The following is an 18238-nucleotide window of genomic DNA, read 5'->3' as shown; positions in this document are numbered from 1 at the left end:
AGAAGGTAAAACGGGACTCATGTTGAAAATGGGTCAGTTTGGATTTACTCACTAGTCAAAAACATGTTAGAAATCTTGATCTGTGGGTTGTTTCTTTTATAAAAATAATTTAAATAGATAAATTTAATTTAAAACATAAATTTATTAAAATTGCAATTTAAATGTTATTTTTTGTTAAGCTTATATAAAACAAATCAATAATAATAATAATAGACATGTATTTTGAAATTTAGATAATAAAATATTAAAAAATATATAAAAGAAACTTTGATCTTAAATTTTAATAAGAATGTTAGAAAATAAATGTTGCCAAAAAATAAGCATATGAACCATAATTATTAAAGAAAAAGAGAGATGAACAAAGTGAACTGTTTATTATAAACTATTTATTATTTTTGCTTATTTGAAATAAGAAGAGTATAAAAGTATTTATATACTTTTGTAGTAAAAGCTATTGTTAATAATAACGGATAGCTGTAAAAGTTAAAAGAGATAAAAATTAACAATTATTTATTCAATCTAATAACTCCCTCCCTTAAACTTAGAAGATTTTCTTAATAAAAAATACTCTTTAGCTTGAGTTTATCTTTAAGAAAAGTAAAATGAGCCTAAGGTTTGGTCAACACTTTAATTGATAAAAATCATCCACTTCAAAAATTTCGACTAAGAAGGTAAACACCTCACAAAGGAAGAACCAACATTTGAGAAAAAAAGAAAGAACCAACGAGAAAAGAATATTCAAATATTTTTCTTCTTTTGGATTTGTAAAAATATATAGGAACTAGTATTTTTTTTTTAAAAAAATATACATAAGTGAACCTAATTTGGGTTTGAATAGGTTTTGATTTGGAGAGTCTAAGGCCCAATTAAAATTTAAGGTGTAGCCCTTTCCATTAGAAAGGTCAAAAACCATAATTGAAAAGGCATAAAGAGATTGTACAAGCTCACCTCCAAGGCCACATAACCAAGCAACCTCCAAGGCCACATAACCAAGCAACAAGTGGAGGAGCATTGGAGCTTATAAACACTTGAAAAATCAAATAATTGAGCAATGTGGCGGCTTGCTTTACATGGAGTGACGAAAATATTAGTCACACATTCCCTAGTGCATGAATGTTTTGAGCATCTCCTCTTGTAAATAGAGACCTACCCCCTTCTTTTATTCACTTTGGAAATGAATAAGAATTGTACTTGCATAAAAGTTTGTCTTCTTGTTTTTCAAAGTCACTTAAAAATGGAAGTATTCTTCTTCTAAGTTCTCCACCAAGGAACCCTCCTTGGAAATAGGTACCTCTCAAGTTTCTCTTCTGAAGCTTGGAGAGAAGTTTTAACTTATTTTTTATCTTTTGTTGATGCTTGAAGGGTGTTTATATCATTAATTGCCCACTACAAAAAAAATCAGTATTATCTACGGATTTTTACCCACAGATATGAGTTAGTAGGTAAATTCAACATTACCTACGAACATTACCCACAGATTCTGAATTCGTAAGTAAATTCAACATTACTTACTAACTATTATCCACGGATTTTATTACCTACCAACTTTTACCTACGGATATCTATTACCTACCAACTATTACCACAAATATCTATTATGTACGAACTATCACCCACCGATCTCTATTACCTACCAACTATTATCATAATAATTATATACATAATATTAAAAATATTTATATAATATGAGAAATTATAAAATCATAATTAATATTCATAAATAATAATAATCATAACTAATTTATAAACATTATTAATATTATAAAATTAATAATATTAATATAATAATTTAAATAATATAATTACTATTATATTAATAATATGATTAATATTAATAATAATAATAATAATAATAGTATTAATGTTATTAGTAATATAAAAAAATTAATAATATCAGTAATAACAACATTAATAATATAAATACTATTAATAAAAAAAATATAAAATTAGCATTATTTATAATATTAATAATATTAACACTATTTATAATATTTAATAATATTAATAAATATTTAATAATATTTAATAATATGAATAATATTTAATATTATTAATAATATTTAATAATATTAATAATATTGATAAATATTTAATAATCTTTAATAATATTAATAAATGTAATAATATTAATAAAATTAATAATATTAATAAAATTAATAATATTAATAATATTAATAATATTAATAATATTAATAATATTTAATGATATTCATAATATTTAATAATATTAATAATATTTAATAATATTAATAATATTAATAATATTAATAATATTAATAATATTAATAATATTAATAATATTAATAATATTAATAATATTAATATAATAATATTAATAATATTAATAATATTAATAATATTAATAATATTAATAATATTAATAATATTAATAATATTAATAATATTAATAATATTAATAATATTAATAATATTAATAATATTAATAATATTAATAATATTAATAATATTAATAATATTAATAATATTTAATAATATTAATAATATTTAATAATATTAATAATATTTAATAATATTAATAATATTTAATAATATTAATAATATTAATAATATTTAATAATATTAATAATATTTAATAATATTAATAATATTAATAATATTTAATAATATTAATAATATTAATAATATTTAATAATATTAATAATATTAATAATATTTAATAATATTAATAATATTAATAATATTTAATAATATTAATAATATTAATAATATTAATAATATTTAAATTAATAATATTAATAATATTAATAATATTAATAATATTTAATAATATTAATATTAATATTAATAATATTTAATAATATTAATAATATTAATAATATTTAATAATATTAATAATCTATACCTATATATAAAGGGGATTCCCCTCTTAACTGCTCTTAATTTTTTTTCCTATTTTATCTTTATATTAATATTTAATTTTATTATTGTATTATGGTTTTTGTGTCATTTCTTATTATCCTCTTAACTGCTCTTAATTTTTTTTCCTATTTTATTCTTATATTAATATTTAATTTTATTATTGTATTATGGTCATTGTGTCATTTCTTATTCTCCTTTTAACTGCTCTTAATTTGTTTTTCCATTTTATCTTTACTTAATAATTTATTGTATTAATTTATTTTGTTTGTTATTATTTAACTGGAGAGTGAAGAGTGGAGAGTGGAGAGTGGGGAGTGGAGAGAGTGGAGAAATTGATTAGTTACTTTTTTGTTTTAAAGATCTTCTTCTCTATGGAGAGTGGAGATGATTTGTTACGTTACTTTTCTGATTTAAACTGATATTCTCCACTACACATAACTCACGTATCCTACTTCCCACTTTCTCTTTCCTATATAGGTACCTACTTCTCACTTTCTCTCTCCACTACACATAACACATTTTTTTTTTTACCATACTTCTCACTTTCTTTTCTCTTTCCTTTTCACTTTCATGGAAAATCATACTTTCATTTCTTTGATTAATCTTGCACTTTTCATTGATTGTTTGTGAGTTTTTGGGTTTTTTTTTTTTGCAGTGGCTTTGGATCGGTGATTGAGAAAATCTCGACAAACTATGGTGTTCTAGGAGCATCTCTTCAAGGTTTATTTGTTTTCAAGAAACTATGCAGGTTTTGTTGTCTAATAATTATGAAGGTTTCGTTGTGTCTAATGAGGGTCTAGCCTATACTCAAGACTGAAAAAGATATTGATGTAAGTTCTTTAGAAGAAGAATTTGTCGAAGACCTTCTTGAGCAACATAATGAGATTGAGTTTGCAAATCAATGACATATGATCTTAACAACCTACTTTTGCGTTGTTCCCTTTTTGTTTTCTTCCTTTTCTTCTTCTTTGGGCAATTCATTATCCACCATGAATTTGAATTATATGCATATATATTACGGTATGTAGATGTACAATACATTTCATTTATTTCTTCTGGGGAGAAGAATACTGTGCAATTTTGAGAGAAAGTTGGTTGCGAAAGAATCCTATTTCAATGGGTATCAAAAAAGTGCAACAAATCTAATACATATACCTCAAATTTTTATATCTTAATTATAAAGCATTAAAGTTAAATACATATTAATTATTGTTTTTATGATCATTTAATATCTGTTGTGATTTTCTTCTGCCTATCATAATTATGTGGTGTTGTTACCGTCTTTGTAATTTGATAACATAGAACCTATATTTTCTCAATATTGCACTACATTATAATTTAAACCTTTTTAACTTTTTTGCTTTGCTTTATATTAAATTATAAAAAAAATTGGAAAGTGATAACTTCTCATACTCTAATTTCACCTCCGCAATCATAGAATAATGTTTTTTCATCATTACTCTAATTCAAATTTGAACAGCAAAATTAGTATGTAAAATGTTTCAATTTTTTATTTTATGCATTATCTAATTTGGTTTATATTTTTATTTATGAAGATCTGATTTTTTTTTATATTGTGGAACATAATTTAATGAGAGGTCTTTTAAAATTATTATGTAAACCATAATAAACATAATTTTACTAAATTTAATGAGTTTTAATAATATTCAATCAATATGCATTTAAAAAAATATTTTTATGACATAATTTTCACAATCTATGTTAAAACAAAATGACTATATATATATGATCGTCTATATATTTGATTTAAAAGGTTAAATATTACTATAATCACTAAAACAATGTATTAATTAAGACCTAAGTTTCTTTTAGTTTGAAATACTAATTAAAATCAAACTACTATAGATTTGATGAATAGTCAAATCAATAAAAATAAAAAATATTGATACATAATAATAATAACATTAATAGCAAAAATAAAAAAAATAAAAAACACAATAATTATAAAAATAAAATATTAGATATATAATAATAAAAATAAAATATAGATATACATTAAAAACAAAAATAAAAAATGCGGATACACAGGCGCGAGAGCGCCTGTGTTCCCGCTAGTATTTAATAATATTAATAATATTTAATAATATTAATGATATTTCGTAATATTAATAATATTTCATAATATTAATGATATTTCGTAATATTAATAATATTTCATAATATTAATGATATTTCGTAATATTAATAATATTTCATAATATTAATGATATTTCGTAATATTAATAATATTTCGTAATATTAATAATATTTCATAATATTAATAATATTAATAATATTCATAATATTTCATAATATTTCATAATATTAATAATATTAATAATATTCATAATATTAATAATATTTCATAATATTAATAATATTAATAATATTAATAATATTTCATAATATTAATAATATTTCATAATATTAATAATATTAATAATATTTAATAATATTAATAATATTAATAATATTAATAATATTTAATAATATTAATAATATTAATAATATTAATAATATTTAATAATATTAATAATATTAATAATATTAATAATATTTAATAATATTAATAATATTTAATAATATTAATAATATTTAATAATATTTAATAATATGAATAATATTTAATAATATTAATAATACTTAATAATATTTAATAATATTAATAATATTAATAATACTTAATAATATTAATAATATTTAATAGTATTAATAATATTAATAATATTTAATAGTATTAATAATATTAATAATATTTAATAGTATTAATAATATTAATAATATTTAATAATATTAATAATATTTAATAATATTAATAATATTAATAATATTAATAATATTAATAATATTAATAATATTTAATAATATTAATAATATTTAATAATATTAATAATATTTAATAATATTAATAATATTTAATATTAATAATTTTAATAATATTATTAATAATAATAATATTAATAATATTTAACAAAATTAATAATATTTAATAATAATACAAATATTTAATAATATATAATAATATTAATAATATTTAACAATATTATAATATTAATAATAATAATGATATTAAATATATGAAGAATGTTATTAATTATATTAATATTGATAATCATACTCATAAGTATAATAATAATAATGATAACATGACAACAAAAATTTGACTGGTGTAGTGGGTAATCCGTAGGGAATGTTGATTTACCTACGGATTTTGGCTGTTGCAATTTAGAACAACGTAGAAATCCATGTTAATTTAATCCAAGTTAAACCAAAACTTGTTAATTTGATTGAAGTATAATGTATATCATACAAGAGAAAAGGGTTTAGAGATATAAGTCCTAAAATTTAGTTTAGAGAAGCTATATCTAACCTATTTATTATTAGATTAAGTCCTTACCACTAGGCCAAAAGTTATAGCTAATAGTCAGAGTGCAACTCTTTCTACTTCAAAGTGTAGCAAATCAAGCATCACAATTTGATTGTGACTTGACCCACCTAGCCTCTACCATGAAACAATTGATGCATCCTCAGAAATCTCTTTCTCAACAATTGTCCCTCTAGGAATCAAACTTTTCAATTGTAACTTAGTACAGTTGGCCTACATTACATGATAGTTGATGCCTCAATAACAATCCATTCCTAAACAATTGTCCACAAGAGACTTAAACTCTTGACCTTGATTCAGCTACACTCTTAAGTAAAAAGAGGTGCATTCTAACTATAAATTTTGACTTTTGGTCTAATGGTAAGCGCTAAATCCAACAAGTGGTATAAGAATTGATGGTTTGTGATGGAGGACCATCCCAACATATCTAGCTACCTTGTAAATATAGTAAAAGTATACTAGTTTTAATTCAAGGCCTTGTAATTTGGGACTTGTATTTGGGCCATGGATAGAATGGGTTTAATAACCTAACCTTAGATGGCACTTACGAGACTTGTGGGAAACTTGCTCCACAAGTTAGGGTTAGGTTAGGGTTTGTGAAACTTTGCATGCAAGTTTCCCTTCCCTATGACTCACATCCTCTTGTATTTTCAACCTTGACTTGGATAATGTAATTTTGCTCAATTTCTTGCAAACTTTCTACTTGTCTTGGTTCTCTATAGCGTAGTGTTTTTCAAGACACTCTCTAGACTCCTGCTAAGTGTTGCCTAACCTCACTCTAGGAACTCAAACACTCATTCCATCTCACAAAACGTGAGTCTACTCTTTTTCTCAAACGCTTTTGCCATTGTTCATCAATCAAAGAAGAAGATCTATGGATAAGCATGAAACTACTTCCATTTGTTCGTCTTGGTGACCGGCTTAAAGAGTGGGTGAAGAATCCTAGGTTGTGGATTTCTTGCATCAAAAGTCTTTCTAGCAAGTGTTTTAGGAAAGTGTGTCCCGTTAAGATAAATGATGCTATAAGTAAAGATCAAGATCGAGAGGGAGTGTACTACAGTGGAAGAGACTCATTTTTGAGGGAAAGATTATTAGGAATCCAAGTGTAATGAGTCTCACATTTAGTAAAAGCACCTAAAAATTTGAACACCATATATGAAAAAAGACCTATAAATCCATTGTCTTAAGGTATTAAGTCTCTTAAATGAGTTTGACTTGTGTCTGATTACTCCAAACAGTTTATATGATTGCATTTAGTAGTAGTTATTAATCATCAACGTGTTATTTTTTCAAATCAACTAAAAGCACCATGGATCAAATAGTGAAAAACAAACCTTGCGTCATTAAGTACATGTATCTCATTTCCAACTCACAAGTTCTGCCTATCAAAATTTATAGTATATATGTTGTGCCAAAAGAGAGAAAACATCCATATATTTTGGAACCTGCAAGCAAATTTTCCAACAGTGTCATAAGCTTATATATGTGTACATTATTAAGTCCTACTGCCCAATTGAAAAGCTTCATCCATGGCCCTCAAAACTGAAAAAAACTCTCCATTAACGAGGTTGTTAGATTCCAAAGTGGCCAAGTCATTGTTGTTGAAGGATGAAGGGTTCCCACATCCCATCTCACAAATCACAAACCTACAAACTGGGCACTGACCCTTAGTTGTTAGCCATGGCACTATGCAATCCTCATGAAACATGTGCTTGCATCGAGTGAGCATCACCTCTTCACCAGTCTTAAAATCTTCCAAGCAAATAGCACACCTCTTACCATCTTCATCTTTTTCCTTCTCCTTCTCTTTCAAAGGTTTTTCTTCAGCATTGTTTCTGTAATATAAACCCAGGTTCGTAGCATACCTCTTTAGGGGAGGGTGATGGTCATACACTACTTTCTTAAGCTTGCTCAAAGCTGTTGATTTGGAAATTTCAACCACTGGGGGAGCTTGTGTGGTTGTTTGGAATGTATATCTTGAAGGAGGCTGAAGGAAAATATCTCTGAGCCTTACCATATCCTCATTGTGAATATGAATTTGTTGTCTTCTAGGTGCTGCTGCTGCTGGAAAACTGCAAATTATTCAAAATTTGGTAAATCAGCTAAGCTTTTCTACCAAACTTAAGCCAAAAAATTTCAAGGTCATTAAACTAAATAGCATATCAAGGGTGGAGGGCAGGTTGCTTTAATATGGAATTCAAATCTTAGTGTTCATTACCAAAAAATAAGCTCTTGAGGTCTTCCTTTTCCATTCTTGTGAGAATGGTATTTTTTGTTAATTCTTTTAGCAGTTGAAGAAATTGTAGAGTCCTGATTTTGTAGGAATTATTTCTCACTAGATTTTACCTCAAGGGTTTACATTAACTCTAAAACTCTGAAATTTCTGGTAATTTAAACATGCATCCATATGAACACATTTTCTCACACAGATTACCATATTTGTGAAGTCTAAACATATAAGCAAATTAGTTTGCGATTTGGCCTTACTAAGGTATACTGTGTTGGAATCCTACAGGATGTCTGAATTCCCAAACCCGTTGTCGAGGTATTACATCTGCAGTTCTTTCATCCTGTTAATATTATGAACCAAGATTATGTACAAGCTATCATCCTCAAACAATGATGGTTCCATTTTGTGCTTCCATGAACATAAATTTATTTAGTCTTTTTCTTCTTCTTTCATCATGTACTAAAATCCTTGAGACTAAAACAAGAACAGAATAAACTTACGGTGGCATGAGCAGAGTTAGATCTGTAAAACACAGGCACTTCATTGGATTCATGATGATTGTAAGTACTGCCATCATAGGATCTAAAACCTCTTTGCCGTGGCAGAGGTGTGAAGTTCTGCCTGTGGCGGCTCATGATTTCACCTTCCTCCTCAATGGACCATGCACAATACTTTTCTTTATTTGGGGTGCAAATATAGCTTCATGTGTCAACTTGGAAAATTCATTTGGGTGAAAGCAAGAATATATGCTTGCTGATGATGGTGTCACTTCTACTCTTACTTTGTTCCTTGGTTTTCTATTCTGATTCAAAGCCTGTTGCTCAAAGATAAAGGAAAAGAAATCAAGGGGGAATCGTATTCTCATGTGTTGATGGATGCTTTATTAATCAATATCATGCTTATTGGAAAGTTTTCAGAATATAGAAATGGCTCCAATAAAAGGAATAAAATGAGAGGTTACATCACATTGGGATTTGGATATTAGACATAAGGAATGTATCTAGATTATGGATGAGAATAATACATTTTTCTTATATACACACAAATCTAACACCTCATATTTTCACACTCTCTACAACTAACAATTATAATAGATTTTAAAAAATGAGATCAGACAAAAATGGACAATGATATGTTTTTAAGATTTGTGTACATGTAACAATACTTGGAGAAGATTGAATATCAATGGAATGGAAAGATAATTAAGATTGAATTATATTTAAAGACACAACGGACTATTTGATTTCTAAAAGTTTATTATTTTTTTTTATAAAAGACTTTTATGTTAGGCATCATTATGTTATTTGACATATCAGTTAGGTTGACATCTCAAGTAACAACAATAATTTGTTATCACATGAAAAAAGTATTATTAAAAAAAATAAAAAATACAAAAATATGGGAGAACTAGACAAAAACTCATATGTTAACAAAAACGATACATAGGTAGATTATACCTATTAATAAAGAATTCTAAAAACAGACTAAATGGAAGCCTATTATACCAATAAAATGATTCTCTATGAATAAATCCTAAATTAGCCAACTTATCAACACACACATTCTCTTTACGAAAAATATAAGTAACTCTAAATCTGATTTTTCCACAGTAATATTTGATCCCTAAAAACTTATGACAATTTCAAACTAATTCTTTAATGTTAATAAATTGCAAAAGAAGTTTGAAAATAGTTTTTATTCTCGCTTTTAATAAAGTATACTATGTTATTATTAAAATGTAATTTAATATATGCATTATATATATATACCAAATTACATTTATATAATAATATATAGAGACTATATTTTAATGATAACGTATATATGAGTTTTCTTTTAAAATATACGAAAATAAAATTTATTTTAAGAGAATTTATTTTAATTTATTTGAGTTCAAAAGTTCAACTTTAAAACTATATAGAATATCCCATCATTTTCTTAAAACAAGCAAATTTAAAGTAGATATGTATAAAACTTATTAAACTTAGTTCTTTTATCGGTAAATAGTAAATTAAATTAACATGTAGCACTTGAGGGTATCTCAATCCTTCTTATACAGAAAAGAGGTAAGATTACTAACATAACCTATAACACATACCCAAGATAAACAAAACAAGTGTATACTATTCATGCGAAAAACCTCTATGATCCCAATTGCTTTATATATGTTTACCAGTAACTCCTTCCAAGCTCTATACAGGCAACAAATACTTACAACCAAAGATCAACAAAAACAACAGTTGTATACTACTCCTACAAACACAGTGTGAATCCACTTATCTAATGAAAAAAAAGCAAAACAAATTACTACATAGAGATACGCCACGCACAACCTATGTGAAAACCTTGTAGAGGCCAAAAGCTTATTCCATGGACCTCAAAAATGAAAAAAGCTCTCCATTAATGAGGTTGTTAAATTCCAAAGTGTAGCAGAGCTACGTGGGTGGGCGAATGAGTGCAGCAGAACAGATTTCTAGGCAACATTGCTTAACAAACTGCAATGGGAGGAACTCAAACCCTATCCTTGAATGACTAAAAACTTGAACCACTATACAGACAAGATTTATTTTTCATATTATGCTTATTATTATAATTATTATAAATCTTAATATTAATATTATTAATACTATAAACATTATTAATATTATTCATATTATTAATATTTCATTCATATTATAAATATTATTATTATTAATATTAGTAATATTAATGATATTAATATTTGTATTACATAGTTCGTAGGTAATGCTGAATTTACCTACAAATTTAGGTCTATGTGTAATAATTCGTCGGTAAATCTGATTTTTTTGGTAATAAATCCCATCAGGCTAACCAACATAATTTGATGCAGATTTTGGCAAAGATGTGCTTATTTAATTTACCTACACCTTGAAGCCATTTCCAGCACAAATACATAACATATGCAATATGTAACCCAAGTCTAAATAGAATACTAATCACATAGTTGTCACTAGTGAAAAATGAAGAAAAGACTGCTATTTATTTAGTGCGGTTTTGTGTGCTTACACGCATTCGTAAAAAATGCGGTGGCATTTTTGAAATTATGTTGATTTACAAATGTGGCTATTGGTAAAACCGCATTTGTAAATCAAGCGTTTTGATTTACAAATGCGGCTATTGGTAAAGCCGCATCTGTAAATCTTTTTTACCCTAACATTTGGAGCGCGCCACACTTTTTCATACTTTCTTTCACCTCTACGCGTTTCCTTTCACTGTTCCTGCTCCGTTCCAACTCGCGTTTGCGCCATTTCTGCTCCATGCACTAGTGCAGAAATGTAAAACAAATGCGGCTATTTTAAATTTACAAATGCGGTCATAGAACCGCATTTGATCAGCACGCATTTGTAAATCTGGCATTTACAAATGCGGTCATAGGATCGCATTCATAAATCACATTTACAAATGCGGTTACTTAAAATAACCGCATTTGTATATTATTCTGAATGAGGGATGAGGGTTAGGGGTTTAGGATTTATGAATGCGGTCTTGGTAAAAACCGCATTCATAAATCACATTTACAAATGTGGTCATTTACCAAGACCGCATTTGTAAATAGTGAATTCACATTTACAAATGCGGTCTTGGTAAATGACTGCATTTGTAAATAGTGTTTTTTTTTAAAGTGCAATTTGTATTGTGCAGAAACCATATAATTTAATAACCTGCATAATGATCAAACCCAGTCAGACAAATACATAAATATAGTAATCAATTGAAATCATCAAAATGTACATTTACAAGTGATCAAATTACATATAATAAAACCACTATTGTTTACCTATGCTAGAGTTATAAAAATTAATGAAATATGTGGACCAAGAATCTCTAACATATGAAATGCCTTCCTCATTCATTGGTGTTTCTTCTGTGAATAACTGCATTGCAAAGTTGACATAAATTAGTTTTTAGATATATATATGTTCAAGAATTATAAAAATGATTTAACATATATAGTACCTCTTTCAAACCAATTTTAACACCTAGTCTTATAATGGTAATCATCCATTGCATAATGTAATAGCCACACTCATAGCTTCCTGGTTGTTTATTACACTATAATTCAATAAAAAGTAATATGTTAGTATATTGATAAACAATGATAATAGAGAAAGAAAAAAATTACAAACCTTTATTCTTATGTAGTTCAAATTATTTGAACTGGATCGACCTTTTAGGATGTTATATCCACGCCATGAACTGGTAAATACAAAAAACCTCGTTAGTAGATGGTTAATTAGTAACATACAAAGTTATGTTTATACTATACTTACGTATCAATGATATCCTTAAATTTTGTGGGAATCTTCTTGGGTAGGGAACAAAACCACACAGCAGTCTTATCAACCATTGATAAGACAAGTAACTGCCAATGATGCCTATATCATCAATGAAAAGAGTTAGTAAATATTTAAAACATGAAATAATAATAATTGATGACATATAATTAAACTTACTCATTATTATAAGGGCATAAATAAATTTGTTTTCCCTCTTTTTTCCAGGGTGTTAGTGATGTATGCTTGAGTCTCATATGAGTTTGGTCCAACGGGATTAGTATATGCAGGATCTAAGAATCCATACATATTTTCCTTCCCCTCAGTGATACAGACTCTATGCAAAACCCTACAAGTTTTTAGTTAAAGCATAATCAATAATAATTTAACATAAAGTAAATTGAATAATAGGTAAAGATACTTACATCATAAAAAATTGAATTATACTTATATTGAGCTCCTGTTTCCCAGATATAAATTCTGATAAATCTGTGTTGTAAATCATTAGTGGCAGTTCAGTGCCATCGCATTTCCTCTCATCTGCATGCCATCTAAGATTCTTAGCATCGTCTGGGTTTGGAAACAAACGCTTCATCCTTGGAATGATGGGAAAATACCACATAACCTTCATTGGGGGTCCATGCTTTTCCATGTCATCAATAGAATCATCATCTTTTTGTTTCAACTTATAACGTGATAACCCACACCTCGGACAACTTTTCAAAAATTCAAAATCTTTCCGGTATAATATACAATCATTAGGACATGCATGTATCTTTTTGTACTCCATACCCATTGGACAAAGAATCTTTTTGGCCTCGTAATTACGATTAGGTAGACTATTTCCCTCTGGAAGCATATCCTTCAACAGCTGGAGCAATTCCGTGAAGCTTTTATCAGTCCATCCGTTTATTGCCTTCAAATTCATCAATCTTAACACTTAATGCACGGACACCTGATCTTTGCTCCATCATGACCACTAATAATCGCGTTACGCTGCGCAAATTGTATAAATTCCTCTACTCCCCTTTCGTACTCATCACTTATACGAACAACATTAATCCAACCTCGATCCATTATATATTCTGGAATAGTTAGGATTTTCTAATAATTAGTATTCTATTCTATCTCACACATTTGCCGAGGGTCGAACACCCCGGACTCAATCCAAACACGATAATTCTATTCTAAAAGTAACAATAACTAACATAACATAAAACTTTTATTAAAATGTAATTGACAACTAACTAAATATATATATAATATAAATGTAAGAAAATACAAATTATATAATACAAATTTATATATAATAATATATAAATTAATTGTTTCCGTAACTAATTTATTAAATTATATATAAATTATAATAAACAAAAATTCAAAATACACAGAAATATATAAATTATTAGTTATTAGTTATAAATTCCAAGTTGTATTAGTTATTAATTAAATATATATTATAATACAAAAAAATAAAAATTCAAAAGATTAAATAAAAATTCAAAATATTAAATATAAATTCAAAATATTAAATATAAATTCAAAATATTAAATAAATATTAAATACAAAACCAACCTTTCCGTCGTGAAGAAGCTTGATGGTGATCGGAGTGGAAGACAAAGGCGAAGGCGACGGCGGAAGCTGTGGCGGTGGCGGAGCAGGAAAACAGCAGCGAACACGAATGGAACATTAACCTAAGTGCCACAAACGAAGTAAGGAAACGAAAATGACAATGGCAACGAAGTGAATAATGAATGATGCGAAAACGAAAACGAAAACGAATGAGTGAAACTGAAACTTACAAAACGCAGAGAGAAGAAACTAAACTGAGCGCAAAACGTTGAAACGAAGAGCGGAGAAGAGGAAAGTGAAACTAGTGGCGCGCTTCAAATTTTTAGGGTAAAATTGTTTTAGAAATGCGGTTGTAGGGTAAGACCGCATTTGTAAAACAATTTAATTTCAAAAATGTCACCGCGTTTTTTACAAATGCGTTTAAGCGCAAAGCCGCACTAAATAAATGGTCGTTGTTTTACATATCTGCACTAGTGATGTAAGTTCTTCGTCCTCATCGTTTTGTGTTGCATCGAATGTATACAAATTTTTTTCGTTTTTCTTTGGTTTAGTAGTTATTGTTACATTGCCTTCGTGTTTGATGGGTTTTTCTCTTTGCTCCATCGCAACTTCACTGTCCACCACTGCCTTCGCTGCCGCTGCCCTCGCTTCCGCTCCTTGTGCACTCATCACCAACGAAGCCTTCTCACACAAGGTTGGTGGGTTTTTTTAAATTTTTTGATTTTTTTGAATGTTATGAATTTGTTTTTTTTATGTATTAATTATAATTTTTTTTTAAAATTTATATTATTCAGTAATTATTATAATTTGTACTTATGTTATGTTAGTTGTTAGTTTTGAATAGAATTATCGTTGTTCTATTGAGTCTGAGGGTGTTCGACCCTCGACAATAATACGTGCTGAGATTGAGTCCGGGGGTGTTCGACCCTCGACAAACATGTGAGATAGAACCCTGATTCTGAATGACTATTGCAAAATATATAATGGATCGAAATTGGATGAATTGTGTTCACATAAGTGAGGAGTACGAAAGAGGAGTAGAAGAATTTATACAATTTGCACAACATAACGCGATTAATAGTGGTCATGATGGAGCAAAGATCAGGTGTCCGTGCGTTAATTGTTTGAATGGAAGGATACTGGATGTTAATATAATGAGGGAGCACCTGCTATGTGATGGGTTTCTTCGATCTTATACAACTTGGACATGGTATGGTGAATTATTAAATTTACCATGTGTTTCCGTAACTGAAGAATATGTGGGTTCTACCATGGATGAAGCAGTACACGATGATGGAGATGATGATCGATTGGAGGACATGATTCGTGATGTGGGAGCTGAGTGTTTTGCAAAAGCGCATGGATATGGAAGTATGTCAAGCGATGGAGAGACTCCATTGTATCATGGACCAACTAACTTCACACGGTTGTCGGCGGTGTTAAGATTGGTGAATTTGAAGGCAATAAATGGATGGACTGATAAAAGCTTCACGGAATTGCTTCAGTTGTTGAAGGATATGCTTCTAGAGGGAAATACTCTACCTAATCGTAATTATGAGGCCAAAAAGATTCTTTGTCCAATGGGTATGAAGTATAAAAAGATACATGCATGTCCTAATGATTGTATATTATACCGGAAAGATTTTGAATTATTGAAAAGTTGTCTGAGGTGTGGGTTATCACGTTATAAGTTGAAACAAAAAGATGATGATACTATTGAAGATATAGAAAAGCATGGACCCCCAATGAAGGTTATGTGGTATCTTCCCATCATTCCAAGGATGAAGCGTTTGTTTGCAAACCCAAACGATGCTAAGAATCTTAGATGGCATGTAGATGAGAGGAAATGTGATGACATGTATCGACATCCAGCTGATTCTATTCAGTGGAAGAAATTTGATGATGAGTTTCTAGAGTTTGGTAAAGAATCAAGAAATATCCGACTTGGTTTAGCTACAGACGGAATGAATCCGTTTGGTAATATGAGTACAAATCACAGTTCATGCCCTGTTTTACTAGTTATTTACAACTTACCTCTTGGATTGTGCATGAAGCGAAAATACATGATGTTGTTTATGATGATATCCGGTCCGAAACAGCCAGGGAATGATATTGATGTATATCTAAGTCCTCTAATTGAAGATTTGAAGTTAATGTGGGACCAGGGTGTTGAAGTATTTGACGGATTTGCTAATGAAACTTTCAAGCTTCATGCCATGTTATTTTGCACCATCAATGACTTTCTAGCATATGTTAACTTATCAGGTATAGTGTTAAGGGTCATAAAGCATGTCCAATATACGAAGAAGACATTGCTTCTCAATAATTGAAACATGGAAGGAAAACGTATATCTTCGGCATCAGAGGTTTCTTAGAAGTCATCATCCTTACCGGAGGTTGAAAAAAGCCTTTAATGGACACCAAGAGGCTAGTGGTCCACAAACTCCATTAATTGGTGTTGAGGTTTACGAAAAGGTAAATAACATAGACCACACCTTCGGTAAGTAAAAAAAAAGACATCTGTGACAAACATTTGGAAGAAGAAATCAATCTTCTTTGATCTTCCGTACTGGTCGAGGTTAGAAGTCAGACATTGTATAGATGTAATGCATGTTGAGAAGAATGTGTGTGATAGCTTAATTGATACACTTTTTAACATTAACGGGAAGACGAATGATGGTCTAAATGCTCGTTTAGATTTGATTGAGATGAACATACGCGACGAGTTGGCACCCATAGAAATGCGTAAGCGTACATATTTGCCCCCAACCTGTTACACAATGTCAAAAGATTAAAAACTGAGTTTTTGTCAATGTCTAAAGGGTGTGAAAGTACCACAAGGACATTCCTCAAATGTGAAGAGCCTAATGTCAATGCAAGATTTGAAGTTAATTGGGTTGAAGTCTCATGATTGTCACATCTTGATGCAACAGTTGTTGCCGATAGCTATCCGTGGGATCTTACCAAAAAATGTTAGACATACCATAACCCGTTTGTGCTCATTCTTCTCTTCAATCTGTTTTAAAGTCATTGATCCCTCAAAACCAGATGAACTTCAAAATGAAATTGTTGTTATCTTGTGTGAATTGGAGATGTTTTTTCCTCCGTCTTTTTTTGACATCATGGTTCATCTAGTGGTGCATCTGGTAAAAGAGGTTGGATTGTGTGGACTAGTGTACTTAAGATGGATGTATCCTATTGAGCGGTATATGAAAATTTTGAAAGGTTATGCGAAAAATCATTATCGTCCAGAGGCTTCAATGATTGAAAGGTACATAGCTGAAGAAAGTATTGAATTTTGTTCAGAGTGTTAGAATATATGGCTTTAAATTAGAGGGGGGGGGGTGAATTGTTTAAAGAGGGTTTTCACAAACTTTTAAGCCTTGAATGAAATTACTTCGAGAAAACCTTGATTGAGAAATCAGTTTTTCAAAACACAAAGCTAAAAGCACAGCATTAGTAAAACAATCGGTTGTTTCGTAGAAACAATCGGTTGTTTATACCAGTAAACAAATATCAAAACTGAATTTAAAGAGTTAGGGATAGAGAAAATGTACACAGATGTTTATACTGGTTCACTCTAAACCTAGAGCTACATCCAGTCTTCTCAGAAACTACTGAGGAATTCCAATAAGCAATCACACCTAGATCACTTACACCACAACCAAGAAAGTGACCTTGATCCCCTCAAGACACACACTTCTCTTGGCCAACACACCAACACTAAGAATGCTGATCTTGATCCCCTCAAGAACACATAACAATCCTCAGCAAACACACAAAAGCAGATGTTTTACAGGATTCAAGAATTACACTTGTTACAGAAGTAAATCTGAAATCAATACAAGCAGAAATCCTATCTCACACTCTTTGAT

General features: G+C 28.4%; 1 protein-coding gene across 2 annotated transcripts; it reads right to left on the bottom strand.

Annotated features, from left to right (window-relative positions):
- Nucleotides 1-7671: 7671 nt before the first annotated feature.
- LOC137828549 (uncharacterized) lies at nt 7672-9293 on the bottom strand. 2 transcript variants are annotated; one of them, XM_068635172.1, is made up of 3 exons: nt 8996-9293; nt 8753-8835; nt 7672-8337 (listed from the first exon to the last, which is right to left on the bottom strand). In XM_068635172.1, the coding sequence occupies exons 1-3, from the start codon at nt 9128-9130 to the stop codon at nt 7761-7763; spliced, it is 795 nt and encodes a 264-aa protein (XP_068491273.1). In that variant the 5' UTR covers nt 9131-9293; the 3' UTR covers nt 7672-7760. The 2 variants fall into 2 exon arrangements, with proteins under 2 accessions (XP_068491273.1, XP_068491280.1); XM_068635179.1 differs by lacking the exon at nt 8753-8835 and having other exon boundaries at nt 8996-9216.
- Nucleotides 9294-18238: the final 8945 nt, after the last annotated feature.

This window comes from Phaseolus vulgaris, chromosome 11 (assembly GCF_000499845.2).
Source record: "Phaseolus vulgaris cultivar G19833 chromosome 11, P. vulgaris v2.0, whole genome shotgun sequence".
Lineage (NCBI taxonomy): Eukaryota > Viridiplantae > Streptophyta > Magnoliopsida > Fabales > Fabaceae > Phaseolus > Phaseolus vulgaris.
This window is presented reverse-complemented; position numbering and strand designations above follow the sequence as displayed.

Bases quoted from the DNA above. Each gene is read 5' to 3' on its own strand.
- LOC137828549 (XM_068635172.1), bottom strand. From the start codon at position 9,130: ATGAGCCGCCACAGGCAGAACTTCACACCTCTGCCACGGCAAAGAGGT. The intron at 8,836-8,995 runs GTAAGTTTATTC...TAATATTAACAG, and splicing joins CTAACTCTGCTCATGCCACC to GATGAAAGAACTGCAGATGT. The intron at 8,338-8,752 runs GTAAGGCCAAAT...AATAATTTGCAG, and splicing joins TTCCAACACAGTATACCTTA to TTTTCCAGCAGCAGCAGCAC.